Raw genomic sequence first — 17,159 nt, 5'->3', positions numbered from 1 at the left:
GAGCGGAGGGGGAAGGGGCCCCTCAGCCCGGCCTGTGACCTCTCACAGTCCGGGACCCCTCACTCCTTACCGCCCGCCTGCTCGTAAGCCCAGCTTCTGCACTGACCACCAGGGGGCAGCTCCTGTGTCAAGTGTCTGCCCTCTGGTGGTCAGTGTGCATGATAGCAACTGGTCGTTCTGCCGTTCGGTCAATTTGCATATTAGTGTTTTATTACATAGGATTTTTAATATACTCATAATCACAGATATATCATTTTTATAGCACACCAAAATAAATGAAGAGTTGAGAGAACAGGGCTGAAAATAAGGGTAAAAAAAATTATAATAAACTGCATCCAAAAAATTCTTATTAAATGTTCCTGAAAAGTTGTGTTTATAGAGACTAACATATACAGCAATGTTGTACATATGTTTAGAACATTTGAATCACAGATCAGTAAAATAGGAGCTAATGTTAAAATTGCTACTGAGCCCCTACTACTATCAATGTGAAAAGGCACCACTACTAAGGAGGAAATAATGAAAATTCAGAAACACATTTACACACAGATCTGTTTGATATATTCTATCATACTACAATGACATCCTTCAAGATTACTTAGTGGTCTTTTTAAAAAAGAAAGAAAAAGTACCCCCAAATTCTAAGAATACTGGGAGAAAAATAACTATTTTAAATATATGTTTAAAGTCTTTCCTGACACAATTTAAACAGTTTTGACAGCGTTTGGCACATATTTTTAATAACTTTAGTGAAATAAAAACCTTTTTTGAGGGAAAGAGATGTGATATCTGAACTATTTCAGATACTAGAAACAGATTTCAATAAATTCTGGGCTATCCTATTAATCAGTAACAGATCATGAAGAGTTAAATACAAACTGTAATTATAGATTCTAATCATAGATTATCCTTGTTAAAGGTAAAACCATTTACATTGCCCAGCAATGATACAGAAAAATCACTAATGCCAATCAACAACTTAAAGACTCATGGAACATCTGCATCAACTTTTGAAAACTGAGAAGTTAAAACATAACTGAGATTACTCAAACACTTTTTTCCTGCATGTCCTTCCTGAACATCTGCCAAAAAGTTATAATAGTTGCCCTAGTTCGTCTTAAAAAGCTGGGAAAGCTCATTAAAGTCAAAACTTTTAATGCAAAAACCAACAAGGTTTGTTTTGTTTTTTTTTTACTGCTAATATAGTCTCTAAAATGTTAGCTTCCAGAGCAATTATAACATTGATAGAAATGCAGAAAGATTCTTCAGCATATAGAAATCTCAATATTTGAAAGATAATACTACTATTAGCACTTTCAAGGAAGAGAAAAATAACTACTATGCTTCCATTTGTCACCAAGAAGGTACTGGCAGGATTTCTCCTGGCTACTTTATTGAGCAATATAGTTAGCCACCTGTTCTTGGAATCATAGTACAGAACAGTTTTCCATTGCAAAACAGTTCTTAAGAGAATTATTGCAGAAAACAAGACCAGAAAAAAATGTTTTTCAACAACTCTAATTTATAATTTGGTGATTCTACCAAAACATCTGACACATCAATAATATAACACGCTAAATAGTACTATGATTATTTGGCCACAAGTATGTTTATCAACATCAAGGATTACTACTATGGAGGTAAACAATATAATTTTCTTGTGTATCAGAATTCAAAGTCCCATCTAATTTACTCCTCATAAGTGAAAATATTGCAAACATCCAACTATATCAAATAGCTGCATTTAAAAAGAAAAAATATAGTTTAAAAATACACACATACTTTTCCAACACAAACAGTTATCAAAAGTCCTAGAAAGTTATCACAAATGCTACACTATAAACACACTTATGACACTTCAGACGATTGCCTGGACTTTTCATTAAAGGAGGCCAAAAAGATAAAGTCATGAATTAAGGTAAAAAGATCATATACACCTCAAGATTTTTGTCCGCAATCCAAAGCTTCGACTCTTCTAAATCCTAACACTTTAAGAAATGAACTGTCACAAAAGAAATAGTAGCCCTATAATTATTTGACAAGCAAGTTATAAGAAATTTGATTATTCTGGCCTGTATAAAGTTAACCAGCTCAAGAAACAAATATTGCACCAAGTTTTTCCATTAACTATTTTCTAGGCTTAAAATAACTTTATATTAGGCTTCTTTATAACTTCACAGATACAAACTATAAGCCACATCCTCTACCAAATCATTTGCAAGATCCTTAAATAAAAATTAAATGGCTATAAAAATTCACATTACACAGGTTTTGACATGTACACAAGACAGCTAATATTAACCCCACCCTCCCTCTCCAATGCTCCCATTCACTTAGTATGTATCATTATTTTATTATTCTTAAAGCCATTTAATAGGCGATCACCCCCCATAAGACTGTGAACTTGAGAACTGGAAATCCACCCTATTTATCTTGGTTATCCTCACTGCCTAGAAATGCCCTGGCCATAATAGTGGTTCAAGATACACTGTGTGATTAAGAACATAATACCTTTGTTACAACTGCATGAAAAGCTGAAGGAGATAAACAGGAAATCAAGTAAACAGAAGGTAATTTTAAGAACACACAAAAACAGAATCTGAGTGGTAATAGAGATATCAGGGGGGGAAAAGCACTGGTCTGGAGGGGCTGGAATGTCTTTGGAATTTAGATAAACTCTAATCCAGATTTTGACAATAATAAATGTTACAAACTTTAGTGAATCACTTTGCTTCCTAGATCTCAATTTCCCCATTTATAAAATGAACTAGAAGCCCAGTGCACGAAAATTTGTGCACGGGGGGGGGGGGGGGGGGGGGGGGAGTTGTGGTAGTCCCTAAGCCCGGCCTGCCCCCTCTCACAGTCCGGGAGTCCTCAGGGGATGTCCTACTGACGGCCCATGGGGAGCGGCCTAAGCCACAATCTGGCCTCCCTCTGCAGGAGATGACTGGCAGATTAGGGGAAGGCACTACCCCTATCACCCCCTCACTGCTGCTACCTCTGGCCTTCCTCTGTGGGAGGCGACCAGGCCAATCAGAAGGCACTGCCCCCATCACCCCACTGCTGCTGCCACTGCCAGCCGCTGCGGCTGCAAGGCCTGAGTCCCAGGCCTCCCAGCTGCTGCCATGGCTGCCTGCCTTTGGCCCTCGCAGCCACTGTGGCTTTGTCCGGATGGACATCCAGAAGACATCTGCTCTAATTAGCATATTACCCTTTTATTAGTATAGATGGTATGATTAAATGAGCTCTAAGTTTACTTATATGCCATAAAAAATGACTTTAAAGCAGCAGGAACACTTATTCCTGATAAATAGTACTGACAGAACAGATATAATATACCATGCGAGATAATATAACTCTGGAGCAAAGATATTGTATGGCTGGGATGCACAACCCCGTAAATAGTAACAGGTCACAGCAATAGCAGCCACAAGCAGGCAAGAATTATATGCACACATACCTAATGTGAAAATTACTGACATTTTCACTCATTCAATAAATCTGAAAAGGAATCAAGTTCTGCCCAAAGCAAAGGTTAAGAGAACTGAAGAAAAGAGACATAAAGGCAAAATTCTGTTTGTTATTCCCAAGTAGAAATTATAACAATACAGATCATATGAAGCACACACACACACAAACACACCCCACAAGAAAAAAACAAGAAGCATTTTTTATGCTTTTTATGAATTGAAAGGCTCCTTAAAATGAATCACATAATTTAATTATTTGGGCTAGAACAAACCAATATTTCACAACATTTTAGCAAAAATCAAATTTCAATAATATGCACATCTGGGATATATTGTCTTTCTGCTCCACAAGATGAGACTTATTGGGTCACTGAAAACCAAACATGCATAGGATTAAAGACATTCATTCCTAAACTTGAAAACTGAAACAACTCATAGACCCTATAATGCAACTACATAACCAAAATAAAACTGTGCCTTAAAACAAATGAATCATCCACCTCAGATAAGTTTAATGTAAGCTCTGTTCTCAGTACTATGCTAAATACTGTAGAACACAGAAGTAAAAGACCCTTGCCCACAGGAAATTTTCCCAACCTACTAGCAAGGTAGTTTTAGGTTATTGCAAACACACAGTCTCATTTCTCCATCTTTCCCAAAAACCTAGGAAGAAAAATAAGCAATTCCAATATCCATGTATATTTTAAGATGTTTTTAAAAGATACAAGAGGTCCTACAAAACAAAAAATTACAAATAAAACATATCCTTGCCCTGCCAGCATGGATCAGTGGTTGAGCATCGACCTATGAACCAGGAAGTCATGGTTCTATTCCTGGTCAGGGCACATGCCCAGATTGTAGGCTCGATCCCCAGTAGCAGGCATGCAGGAGGCAGCCGATCAATGATTCTCTCTCTTCATTGATGTTTCTATCTCTCCCCCTTCCTCTCTGAAATCAATAAAAAATATATATTTTTTTTTTAAATATCCAGATGTATGAAAACAAAATATACTGTACCCCAAAGGGCATGTTTACAAGGGTAGTAAGAGAGAGCACCTTGAGTGGATAATCTCACAATAGAAAATAGAAATACATTTCCAGTCATCAAAACTACAAATCAAAATCATTAAGAATAGCCCTAGCCAGTTTGGCTCAATGGATAGAGTGTGGGCCTGCGAACTGAAGGGTCCTGGGTTTGATTCTTTAGTTGTAGGTTCCTTCCCAGACCGGGCCCTGGTCGGGGCTCATGCAGGAGGCAACTAATCAATGTGTTTCTTTCACATCAATATTTCTGTCCTTCCCTCTCTCTTCCACTCTCTCTAAAGAGCAATGGAAAAATATCCTTGGGTAAGGTTTAAAAAAAATCATTAAGAATAAAAACAAAACAAACCATCAAAACACTTCTATAAATTTTACAAAAAAGTTCATTGCTATGGATTCTATCAATAGTATTTCTGACCTGACTACTAATACATCAATCTTTCTGAAGTTTTTCAAAAGGAAGGTAAAGTGGGAAAAATCAACTGAGAGTTTCAAATTTAAAATTAAGCAACATTTCTATTGCAATGTTCATGTATATAATCAATGTCTATCTGATCATGATTATGGCAGGACATCATTTTTTTTTTAAGTTAAAAAAAAACACAACAAAAACCCCAAAATCCATTAAAGTAAATTATGGAGTATTCCAAGTCTACTAATTATATATAGATTAGAAAGTATTTAATTATGAATTTTAATCTACCTAAACTTTTCAGCTCTATCTCCAAGAATTATAGCCTAAATTCCCTTTGACATCAACTGCTCACACAAAACAATTCTGGCTCTCTTCCCTCCTAATCAAGATGAGACAATCACAATTCTTTACTGGTTCCAATGCTTCATGATAGGACATGATCTTTTCTTTAAAGCCTAACAAACACTTTCACATACATTAATTATTTCATTTAGTCTTCCAACAATCCTAGGAGGCAGAGCAAGAATTATCATCTTCATTTCATTGCCAAAACAGAAATTGAAAGATGTTAAGTAGGTAGCTGGTTCACTGCTAGAAAGTAGTTGAAGGAAGACTAGAATCCACATGTCTTTATTCCATGTCCAATTGCATTCCACAATGTCAACAAATAAAAAGTATTGCTAAAAATTACTGAAATTTAAAAACTACACTTTTCTTACTTAATCAAACCCTCTGTACTTACAATGAGAATTAAAGATTCTAAAGCAAATGCAAACAAACAGTTAAGAAAATAGTCTAAACCAGGGTGGGAACAACCGGCCCACAGGCCATATAAAGCCTGTGAAATCATTTCGTCTGGTCCTGCCATGGCATTAGGGGTGAGTTAATTAAATGTTTGACCAAAGATAGCAGGCTAATTTTTAAGTAGATAATTTTGTATGACCCGCGAATGATGATATAAATGTTCAAATGGCTCTCAGCAGAAAAAAGGTCTAAACCAACTCCTTCCTATAACATACCTTAAAAACCTAATATAATGTTCAAGAGCAATTCAAATACTAGAATAAAAACAGATTAAAGTTAAAAATAATTCTACAGTATTCATCCTATCACATAACACACAACCAACTCTGCATAATGCATGCTTGTAGACAACAGGTGAGGTTATTATACTATATTTGACTTCAAATAAAAATGTCCTAAAACCTCCTAGTCTTAACCTCCTTGTGGCTTTGCTATATTCTAGTCTAGGAGTGTCCACAGTGGAGTGCACATAACAATCCACTGAAATATGGGAAGAAATTATTAGAATGCTGTTTTCATTTTTTTAACCTGAAAATAAGAATTTTACTAAATTTACTGTATGAATTGATACTGTCACTCTCACATAAACTCAAAAATACACATATAATTGGGGTGGGGTATGCTCAAAATAGTTTCACACAAGGGATTCCTATTCAAGAAAATTTAGAAACCGTTGCTACAAACAACAGAGAAGGTACACGAGTACTAGGAAACAGATGACTCTAGACTGCATCAAATAATAAAAGAATCTATTTAAGGCAGTCAATAGCCTGCAGTTGCATATAAAAATAAAGATCTTCAACTGCATTTACATAATCCATGCTGATATAAACATAACTTACCTCATCCTGGACTCCACTGGTAGTAGTCAACTTGCTCCCATCAGTAATTGTAATAATTATTGCTGGCTCCAAGAAAAAGGGGTTTCTTCCCTAAAGTCAAAAAACACATTAATCATATTAACATCTGCACATTAGCTTAATTTTTCTGAGTAAAAAGTCAATTCTCAGAACAACGCATAAATCCCCCTTTTTGTTGTTAAATTTTAAATATAGTGTATAGGCTCTTGTACATTTAAAAAAATTAGAAGGAAACAAACTAAACAAGATAATCTTAAAGAAGTGGTATTAAGTAGAGAAAAAGGTGGGTTTTTCACTTCTCACTACATTGTTTTAATTTTTATAGTGAGCATTTATATTTATGTGACTAAAAGTATTCAATTTCTTAAAAGAGACTCCATAATTAAATTCTAATAACTGAGCATATTCAGATATTACAAATTAAAAGAATAGATAGTATTTTCTAAGAAACTTTTTAAAAAGGAAGGCAAAATGATAGGTGAACATTACCATGTAATTTAATCCAAGAGCTAGTTCCATGGAAAAACTAGGGCTACTCTGAACTTAGCAAAATTAATAATAGCCCAATGCAAAAAATTATAATTACATAGGATGGTTAAAGAAACTACTTGGTGAAGATTACAAAAACAGTAGCAGTGGCAATGGAACAGAGAAAAGCTCTCAAATGCTCTATAGGTAAGGTGCAATAACTACATTAACTTCCATTCAAATCTGTGGTCAAGTCATCCTATGAATACAATAATGGATTCTAAGTGACATAGGAGCTCAGATAAACATAAACTTAACTTTTTTACATATAAATGGTTCTCATCTGAGATACTAAGCTTTCTGTATAAACTATAATGAAAGGTTGAAGTTTCTAGAGGGTAAACCTGGTGTTTAAATCAAAGGTATCAAATTCTCAGTTACTAACAACGCTCAAGGACAGAATGATGTTTATTGGATATGATGTTAAAAAGCATGACAAATTTTAATGTGCATATGAACATGGAGATCTTGATAAAATGTAGGGTCTAATGTAGGTATGGAATGGAGACTAGTGTTATGCATATCTAACAAGATTACAAGCTAGGAGATGCTAATGTGCACAGACCATACTTAGAATAGCAAAGATGTAGAAGGATTTTTGCATGCATGTACTCATCTGTGGGTCTATAACCTTTCCCTTACACATTTATATAACTCTCAATCACTAGCATATTACAGTACACAGTCAATATTGAATTTACAAACACTTTTTCACATACAGTAATTGTGATTATAATCTAATCATCATAAAATGCTGAGGGTGGGGGTCTGGTAGATTACAGTTCTTGATCGAGTTACACAACTTGTAAGTGGCATATACATTTTTTAAAACTGGTGTCCAGATGACAAAAGCTTCCTCTGGTCAAATAAAATATGTTGGATATAAACTCTAGAACAGTGGTTCTCAACCTTTCTAATGCCGCAACCCTTTAATACAGTTCCTCATGCTGTGGTGACCCCCAACCATAAAATTATTTTCGTTGCAACTTCATAACTGTAATTTTGCTACTGTTATGAATCGTAATGTAAAAATCTGTGTTTTCCAATGGTCTTAGGCGACCCTGCTAGCGGTTCACAGGTTGAGAACTGCTGCTGTAGAGCCTAAGACCATTGGAAAACACAGATATTTACATTACGATTCATAACAGTAGCAAAATTACAGTTATGAAGTTGCAACGAAAATAATTTTATGGTTGGGGGTCACCACAGCATGAGGAACTGTATTAAAGGGTTGCGGCATTAGAAAGGTTGAGAACCACTGCTCAGAGGATTTCGAATGCACAGTAGAATTCAAATGTTACAGAAGCTTTGCAGGAATAACATGAATTTACCTTCCCTTCCTCCACTACAACATTCATGGTAAATAGGACACATTTTTTGAACTATTACATTATACTATATTGTCTCTAATACCATTCACCCCCAACATAAATTATAAATTCTAATAATGCAGTTCTTCTCATGGATCTAGAAACAGAAAATGCTCATTCCCATCTCTGAGCTTTGACTAGTTCCCTCAAGTAAAACGCTTTTCCTTTTCCCTGCCCACAACCCACCCAATTCCTAATCATTCCTTAAGATATCTTACCTAATAGACAAACTTGTAAATTGACCATACCTCCGCTACGCCCACAGCCAATCAGGAGTATGCAAATTAACCCGGCAAAGATGGTGGGTTAATTTGCATATGCAGGCACAGAGCGGCCAGTTGGGGTGGGACACCTGCTATGAGGGGAGGGTGGGGGCGCGGAGGGAGCTACAGGAGCGGTGCTCTGGCCAGGAGCGAGGACTTGCCAGCTCCCGGGCGGCCAGGAGCAAAGCCAGGGGAAGGAAGGCCTATTCTTGCACGAATACCATGCAACGGGCCTCTAGTAGTTTATCATAAAGTGCTGAGGGTAGGGGTCTGTAGATTACATTTCTTGATCCTCTTCTTCCATGAAACCTTCCCTGATTACTCTGGCCTTAAATAAGTACACCCCTCTCCTTCTCCAAATTCTAATAGTAATAGTTTTCAAAGCTAAGTTAAGTAAATATATTTACATATTTAACATAGATAAATAAAACGTTTCTTCAAATAAAACTGGATTTGGAGTGGTTTCATGGTGTACATTTTGAATACCACTTCCCTACAGTCAAAGTCATTTTTCTGACCAAAAGTTTGGCATCCATCCATTCTTAACCCTTTGCACTCACTTGCTTTTTTCTCAATTCCTTTATTCTAATGCTAACCGTGTCGAGTCACACTCGACATCCAAGTGCAAAAGGTTAACCTATACTAGAGTCCCAATGCACGAAATTCGTGCAAGGGAATCGACCCCCCACTTGCCGCGACTTCATCTGGAAGTCATCAGAAAAGACATCCAGTCTAATTAGCATATTACGCTTTTATTATTTCCTATATAATAAAAGTCTAATATGCAAATTGTCCCCTCGACTGGGAGTTCGACCACTCGCTATGACACGTGACCACAAGGGGGCAGCACGGAACATGGCGGGCGTCAGTGATGCGGCACTGGCAGAGGGCGGCAATGGAGGTGCTGCCGGCCTGATGGGCCCCGATGAGAGCAGGACCACGGCAGAATGGAGGAGTAGGCAAGCATACAGCGTCAGGCCAAGTCAGGTGCAAGCAGGGCCCAATCGCCCCACTGATCGCCCTGCAGACAGTGACTAGCGGCAGGGGGCGGGGCCACCAACCGGCTCCCAGGTGCTGAGGGAGCTGGGCAGGAGCCCAATGACTCAGGCAGAGGGGGCCTCGTGGAGGCATACAGGTGCTGTCCAGGGTCCAGAGTCAGCTGGGTACTGCCCTTCCACATCAGATGCTCGCACTTGGATCGCTGGCCAGGCCTAGGACTGCACCCATACATAAATATCTTACACTGGGCCTCTAGTTCCTATATAACAGTGGTTCTCAACCTTTTTAATGTCATTACCCTTTAATACAGTTCCTCATGTTGTGGTGACCCCAACCAAAAAATTATTTTCCTTGCTACTTCATAACTGTAATTTTGCTACTGTTATGAATTGTAATGTAAATATCTGTGTTTTCTGATAGTTTTAGGTGAACCACTGCTATATAAGCACATTGAGAATTATACTACAGAGCAGAGAACTGGTCTTATCTATAGTAAAATAATAGTAAAATAACAATAATCTATGGTGTATTAAGAAGTTTACAGATGATTATGTCAATCCAAAACTAACATACTTTCTTAAGAACCATAATGTCTAAAGACCAAATTAAAATGCATTCAAGCCCGGCAGTGTGGCTCAGTGGTTGAGCATTGACCTATAAATCAGGATGTCAGGGTTCAATTCCTGGTCAGGGCACAAGCCCAGGCTCAATCCCCAGTAAGGGGAATGCAAGTGGCAGGAGATCCATTATTCTCATTGATGTTTCTATCTCTTCCTCCCCTTTCCTATCTCTGAAATCAATAAAAAAAACACCATATTTTTAAAAATTCATTCAAATTCAGCAAAAAGTCTGAGTTATTAAAATTTAAGGTAAATTCAAAGTTACTTTTTCCTTAACAACAAAATGAAGCTTTGAATTGAAATTTTACTATAGTCTTATATACACTGTAGTCTCCCCCCTCCCAGAGGCTATTCCTGAAATTACTATAATAACCCTGTCCTTAATAATAATCTCTATATATAAGAGTATAATATGCAAATTGACCGGATGGCGGAATGACTGGTTGGCTATGATGCAAACGGACCACCAGGGGGTGGACACTCAACGCAGGAGCTGCCCCCAGCCCCACAGGCCCTTATCACCCAATGAGGAACGGGGATCCAGAGGGTGGGTGGCAGTGGACGCAGGCGACACCGGAGCCCTGGGCAACCAGTGGCAGCAGGGGGCGGGGCCAGTGAGCAGGCGGAACAGCCAACCTCTTGATCCCTCCCCATGGCCGGAAGGCTCTGATAGCCTGATAGGGAAGCAGGAGAGGGAGACCAGTCGTGGCACCGGGGGGCGGGGGGGGATGGCTGGCTGCCGGCAGCCAAGGAAGATCGACCCTGATCGCAGGCCAGGCCTAGGGACCCTACCTGTGCACGAATTTCGTGCGCCGGGCCTCTAGTAATAATTTACCTCATTTGACCCTAAAAACGTGGTGAAGCAAGTAAATGTTCAGAGATTAAATGATATAACCCAAAATCATCTAGCTGGTAACTGGCAAAGCCAGAACCTTAATTCAACTCCAAATCGTAAGGTCTTTCAGCAACACCTAAAAGTCCTATTGGTAGCAGCTAACAATTCTACAACCAATATGGATTATGCTGTATTCACCCAATGACGAATGGTATTAAATAAGTTTGATTTTATTTATTATATTCTATCTGCAATTAAATTAACTACTGTAGGACTATTCCTTTACTTGGTTTCCTGTTGCTATGCTATTTTACCCATCAATTCTATATATAAATCAATAAACCTCCCCAAACAAAAACACACTGATATAAAATACAATATGTATGTGTTTACTTTTAAAAACCGTATGACTTCAACTTTCAGAGAGTTATATACACAAAGACAAGATAAAATATTAATTTTAATGGCTTTAAATTTTGGAAAATTCAGATAAAGATCAATGTTAGAAGGAAAAAAGTAAAGAAAAATATGGTCATTTTCATTCCACCTATGGATCTGAGGTATTTTCAAATCTTTAGCTTTAACTATTACTATTTTAAATTTTTATTCTTAATGTTTATGAAGTCGATCATTGGAAAACAGTCCATATTTAGATTTGCCTCAAAATTCACTTTGGTCATAAAGTTATAAAGACTTTTTTGTTTAGTTACAAGATCTCAAAATAAATAAATAAATAAGCTCTGCTACGACAAAGGCAGCCAGTAGAGGGACTAAAAGTTTACTTTTGCCATTAGCAGAGTTAAATTCAAGATGTACAAAATAGATCCAGAGACACAGAAGCATAGAACAGATTGTGGAATCTGAGGGAAGGTGGAGGAGGGAGATGGGTAGGAAGAGATCAATCAAAGAACTTGTATGCATACATACATAACCCATGGACACAGAAAATAGGGTGGTGAAGGCCTGGGGTGGGGGTGGGGATGGGCTAGAAGGGGTCAATGGGAGGGAAAATGGGGACATATGTAATACTTTCAATTATTGTAATACTTACAATAGAGATTTAATTTTTTTTCATAAATACGTTTTCATGTGAAAGTAGTGGTTCTTGGCAAAGAAATCTAGACATGTCACCAGAAAATATAGTGCAAATTACAATATTCTACCTCTAGAACTATTTGCTAATGGAAACCCTGTCACTTAGAAAAACTGAATTTAATATTGGTCAAAAGCCTCAGGTAACAATTTTTATAAAGTAAAATTTTCACTTAAGTTCTCAATTTAAAAATATCCCAGTGTTAATTCAATTAAAGTATAATACCAATAAAATTTAAATAATATAAAGTAGAAATTATCTATTAGAACCTGTTTCATTTTTGTAAAAAATGTTTTTGAAATGTTAAAACATTGCAAGGAAACGTTTTGCAAATGTAAAAATAAGGCTAATTTCTCCCCAAATATGAACTAGCCTGGTTCTCAGAATGAGAATTTTTAATTTTACCCCTAAACAGTCAATGGACTTTGGGAAGGGACACAGGAATTTTACTACATCCTTAAAACAGGTTTTAGCTATTACCTTCTGAAGCAAAAGGAAAGCAACCCTGAGCATTTAGAAAACTTAGTTGCTACTGTGCTGTAGGACCAAAGGGCTCCTTGGTCTCAAGTTTTCTTCCATGCTCCACCATGTTACCAGTCCTTTGAATAATCCCATGAGGATAGCCAAATACCTCTGTGTGCTACATTTTTACCATGGCTTAAGGTTTCTGTTGGGAAAATTGCATCAAAAGTGAGCTCTCTGGCTCTTCGATTAATCCACACCAATTACTTACTATCTAGCTATTTTGCTATATGCCAGGAAAGCTATGGCCAATAGCAATAAAAATAATAGATGTTAAGGTATATAACATCTTATACACCTAGGTTAAAAAAAATATCTCCTAAACAAGAATATCAAAACTTCCAGAAATAGCCTGGCCTATGCTTTTTCAATATTGGAACTTCCTTTTCAAGTAAATAAAAGAAATAACAAGCAAAAAGAAGGGAAGAGCTGCCATAGTTAAGAAATATGTACTGTATCACTAAAGGTTCTCATGCATACACTGAACAAGTACTAAGCAAGACTGCTATTAAAATTTTCATAATGGTTAAGTTGCTACATTAGATCTTTGGTTTTATTTATTTACATCTTTGGAGAATATACTTAAACAGTAAGAATATGAAATGAAGCCTGCATTATCTATCCTACTTTCATCTATTACCATAGATAAGAGATAACAAAGTTCCTTAAAATATGACAAACCACCTCAAATTCATTTACAAACTTACCTCATATTCATTTAGAAACTTTTTATATAATTCCTATATAATTTGTCAAAATTCAGATTCTATAAAGAAAATATAAAATACATAGCTCCCTCTCCCTTCCTCTCTGAAATCAATAAAAATATATATATATATATATATATATATAAAAGAAATTAGTGCTTTTAAGATACCTTTGATTATATACAAATGATCTCTGAAGGATATGTCGCAAACTAATTAACAATGGCTGCCTCTGAAGAATGGAAGTGAGCATCTGTACAAGTTTCTATAATGCTTGAACTTTTTAACCAGGGCATGATGTGTTCAAAATAAGTACTACTTAAAATTAAAAGGTTCTTAGTATCCAAAAATAAAACTTTAAAATCTGCTAGTGTATAAAAACTAGTATCTTAGAATACATTAATGTTTATAGCTTATTAAAAAATGTTAAAACTCCATATTAAAAGAAACATTTTTAGTTTCAAGTAATTCCATTATACAATTGTATACCAATAGAGTTCCTTTACCTAACCATATAATTCCTTTTGTTAAAAACATAGCAACATTAAAAACAATGGAAAATTAAGATGCAAAAGCAGGAGAAGCTCCCATATATTCATTTTAATATAATGACTAAGGAGTAATGTCCTGAAATTTAATTTAAATAAATCAAATAGTAATGATACAAGAAATACCAACTATAAGAACTAGAAAATTGTGGAAAAGGTTGTTAAGGAAACTCAATAATTGATAAAGCTAAGTATACTGCAGGAAAGGACAGTAATGTCAGTTCGATATATCTAAAATATAAAATATTTAATAATTTCACAGAATTTGAGTATATTCATTCATATATATATGTATATATATATACATATATATCAGAGGCCCGGTGCATGAATTCGTGCATGGGTGGGGTCCGGCCAGTGTGGCAAGGGGGAGGGGACATGGGCATTTGGCTGGCCTGCCTGCTGGTCGTACTACTGGTCGAGGGGACAATTTGCATATTAGCCTTTTATTATTCTATCTAATAAAAAAGTAATATGCAAATTGCCATACCTCTGCTACACCAACAAGCCACGCCCACCAGCCAATCAGGAGTATGCAAATCAACCCAACCAAGATGGCTGTGGCCACGGAGTGAGCAGGAGGCTTGGGTTTCCCCAGCAATAGAGGAAGTCAAACTTCCTGGCCGGCCCTGGTCTCCGCTTAAGGCTACAAAGTTTCAATTATAGAAGATAAATAAATCCCAGATACCAGAGCCTCCGCTTGGGTCGCCGGGATGCAGGGCCAGCCTGCAAACCACCACAGGCCCCTCTCCCAGGCCACCCCACGCCCCAAGAGAACCCCCACCCTGATCCAGGACACCCTCCAGGGCAAACCAGCTGGCCCCCACCCGTGCACCAGGCCTCTATCCTATCTAATGAAAGAGTAATATGCAAATTGACCATCACTCCAACACACAAGATGGCTGCCCCCATGTGGTCAAAGATCCTGCCCCCATGTGGACACAAGATGGCGCGACAAGATGGCCAGCAGGGGAGGGCAGTTGGGAGGGATCAGGCCTGCAAGGGAGGGCAGTTGGGGGTGATCAAGCCTGCAGGGGTGGACAGTTAGGGATGACCAGGCTGGCAGAGGAGGGAAATTGGGGGCGACCAGGCCTGCAGGGAAGGGCAGTGGGGGGGGACCCAGGCCTGCAGGGGAGAGCAGTTGGGGGGGACCAGGCCTGCAGGGGAGGGCAGTTAGGGGCAATCAAGCTGGCAGAGGAGCAGTTAGGCATCAATCAGGCTGGCAGGGGAGTGGTTAGAGGGTGATCAGGCTGGCAGGCAGAAGTGGTTACAGGCAATCAGGAAGGCAGGCAGGCGAGCGGTTGTGAGCCAGAAGTCATGGATTGTGAGAGGAGTGTCCAGCTGCTCATTTAGGCCGGATCCCAGGATCGGGCCTAAACGGGCAGCCGGACATCCCTTGAGGGGTCCCAGATTGGAGAGGGTGCAGACTCGGCTGAGGGACACACACACACCCCGTGCACGAATTTCGTGCACCAGGCTTCTAGTATAGTATACACACTGAGTGACCAGATTATTATTCGTTCAGAGATCATAATAAGCTGGCCACTCAGTGTACATTTTACTTAATAAATACTAACATTCTGAATAAAGAATTTAATATATCCATTATATTAAATGGATTGGGTAATATTAACTGGGAAAAATTATTTCAGCAAAGCATGTAATAAACATCTTAGAAACATGGCAAAAAAATAAATAAAAGCCAAAATAAAAACATATTTTCAAAGACAAGTGAAGTTATATAGCAAGGATACTGAAAATTAATCTGGCTACAATAAATCATACAGATCTAGCTCTTCTATCAAGATTAATCATCTACTTGGCTTGTTGATTACCAGTAAATCTGCAGCTATTACTTTTGCAAAAATCTGTTTAAGTCATACCTTTAACCATTATGGTTACTTCCTTCTAAAAACATCCACACTACAAATATGAATATGCTCTCAAATGAATCATTCATACACACAATAGCTGTCCTACAAAATATATGGAATTTGACCATAATATTCTACATAAGTATCTTCAAGACAGCACCTGAAAATAAAAGGGAACTGCATAATAAGTATTACATATTAGTAAAGTTAGTAATAAAGCATGCAATTTAATAAAGGGGAAAAAATTCATGGTAAGTACTTGGGAAATCTGAGTCTATTATTTCCCTTATGCTATTGCTGAAGACCAATCTGAAAATAACTTAATCAAATAAATCATAATGTGCAGTTAATGTTAAAGGACCCTGTTTTATAAAAAAATTATATATATATATATATGTGTGTGTGTGTGTGTGTGTGTGTGTGTGTTTTCCATTTTCTAGGAGAATGGGTCATAATCCAATTTTAGGAAGTTTTTTTAGGGAATACTTAAATTTCTCCAAATCTATTACATAGGTATATATACTTTAGCAATGAATTTTTAGAAATCCATTTTTGCTAGTTCCAATTAAAACATTTATTGATGCTTGTGCTAAATACCTTCCAAAGTATATATAGATTTTAAATTTTCAAAGTAGATGACATTTTGGGAAACAAAATAATATCCACATATTTGGGCCTACTGTTAAAAAAAATTTTTTAAGCCTTCCTAACTATACATATAAATCTACCAACATTCTACCTTAGAAATGAACCTCATGAAAAGGCAGATGTCATATATAGATAAAAACAGGTTGTCACATGTTTCAGATTGCTGCTATAGCTCACTAAAATGGAAGTCCTAAGAACATGACAAGATAACTTTTTTACATCAAAATTTACATCCCATAGACAAATCTTGTTTGGGATTATATTATCCATTATAGGTTAACAATAAAATTTACTCTTTCTATTTGACTTAGGCCAAATTTTCTGGAGGCAATTTCTTGTTTATTCTTTTTTACTGATTTGAGATATGGGATTGACAACTAAAATTCTAAACAAAAATTCATAATTTTACATTAGTTATTACAAGCCAATGTACATAAATGATCAGGAACCATGACAACTAAGGTATTTCCAAAGGCCAATACACTGTTTTGTTTATTCCTAATAATATAAGAGTACTACAGTCGGCTATGTTCTTTCCAACCTAGCCTTTGTAACATCACCC

General features: G+C 37.1%; 1 protein-coding gene across 2 annotated transcripts in view; it reads right to left on the bottom strand.

Annotated features, from left to right (window-relative positions):
* INTS6 (integrator complex subunit 6) overlaps positions 1 to 17,159 on the bottom strand; it is a 108,289-nt gene that overhangs the window by 78,156 nt on the left and 12,974 nt on the right. For both annotated transcript variants that reach the window (XM_008152074.3, XM_028161363.2), the window contains exon 4: positions 6,573 to 6,662. In XM_008152074.3, coding sequence (XP_008150296.1) covers positions 6,573 to 6,662 — 90 coding nt within the window. The remainder of the gene's footprint in view (positions 1 to 6,572; positions 6,663 to 17,159) is intronic.

Source organism: Eptesicus fuscus, chromosome 8, assembly GCF_027574615.1.
Source record: "Eptesicus fuscus isolate TK198812 chromosome 8, DD_ASM_mEF_20220401, whole genome shotgun sequence".
Taxonomy (NCBI): Eukaryota; Metazoa; Chordata; class Mammalia; order Chiroptera; family Vespertilionidae; genus Eptesicus; species Eptesicus fuscus.
This window is presented reverse-complemented; position numbering and strand designations above follow the sequence as displayed.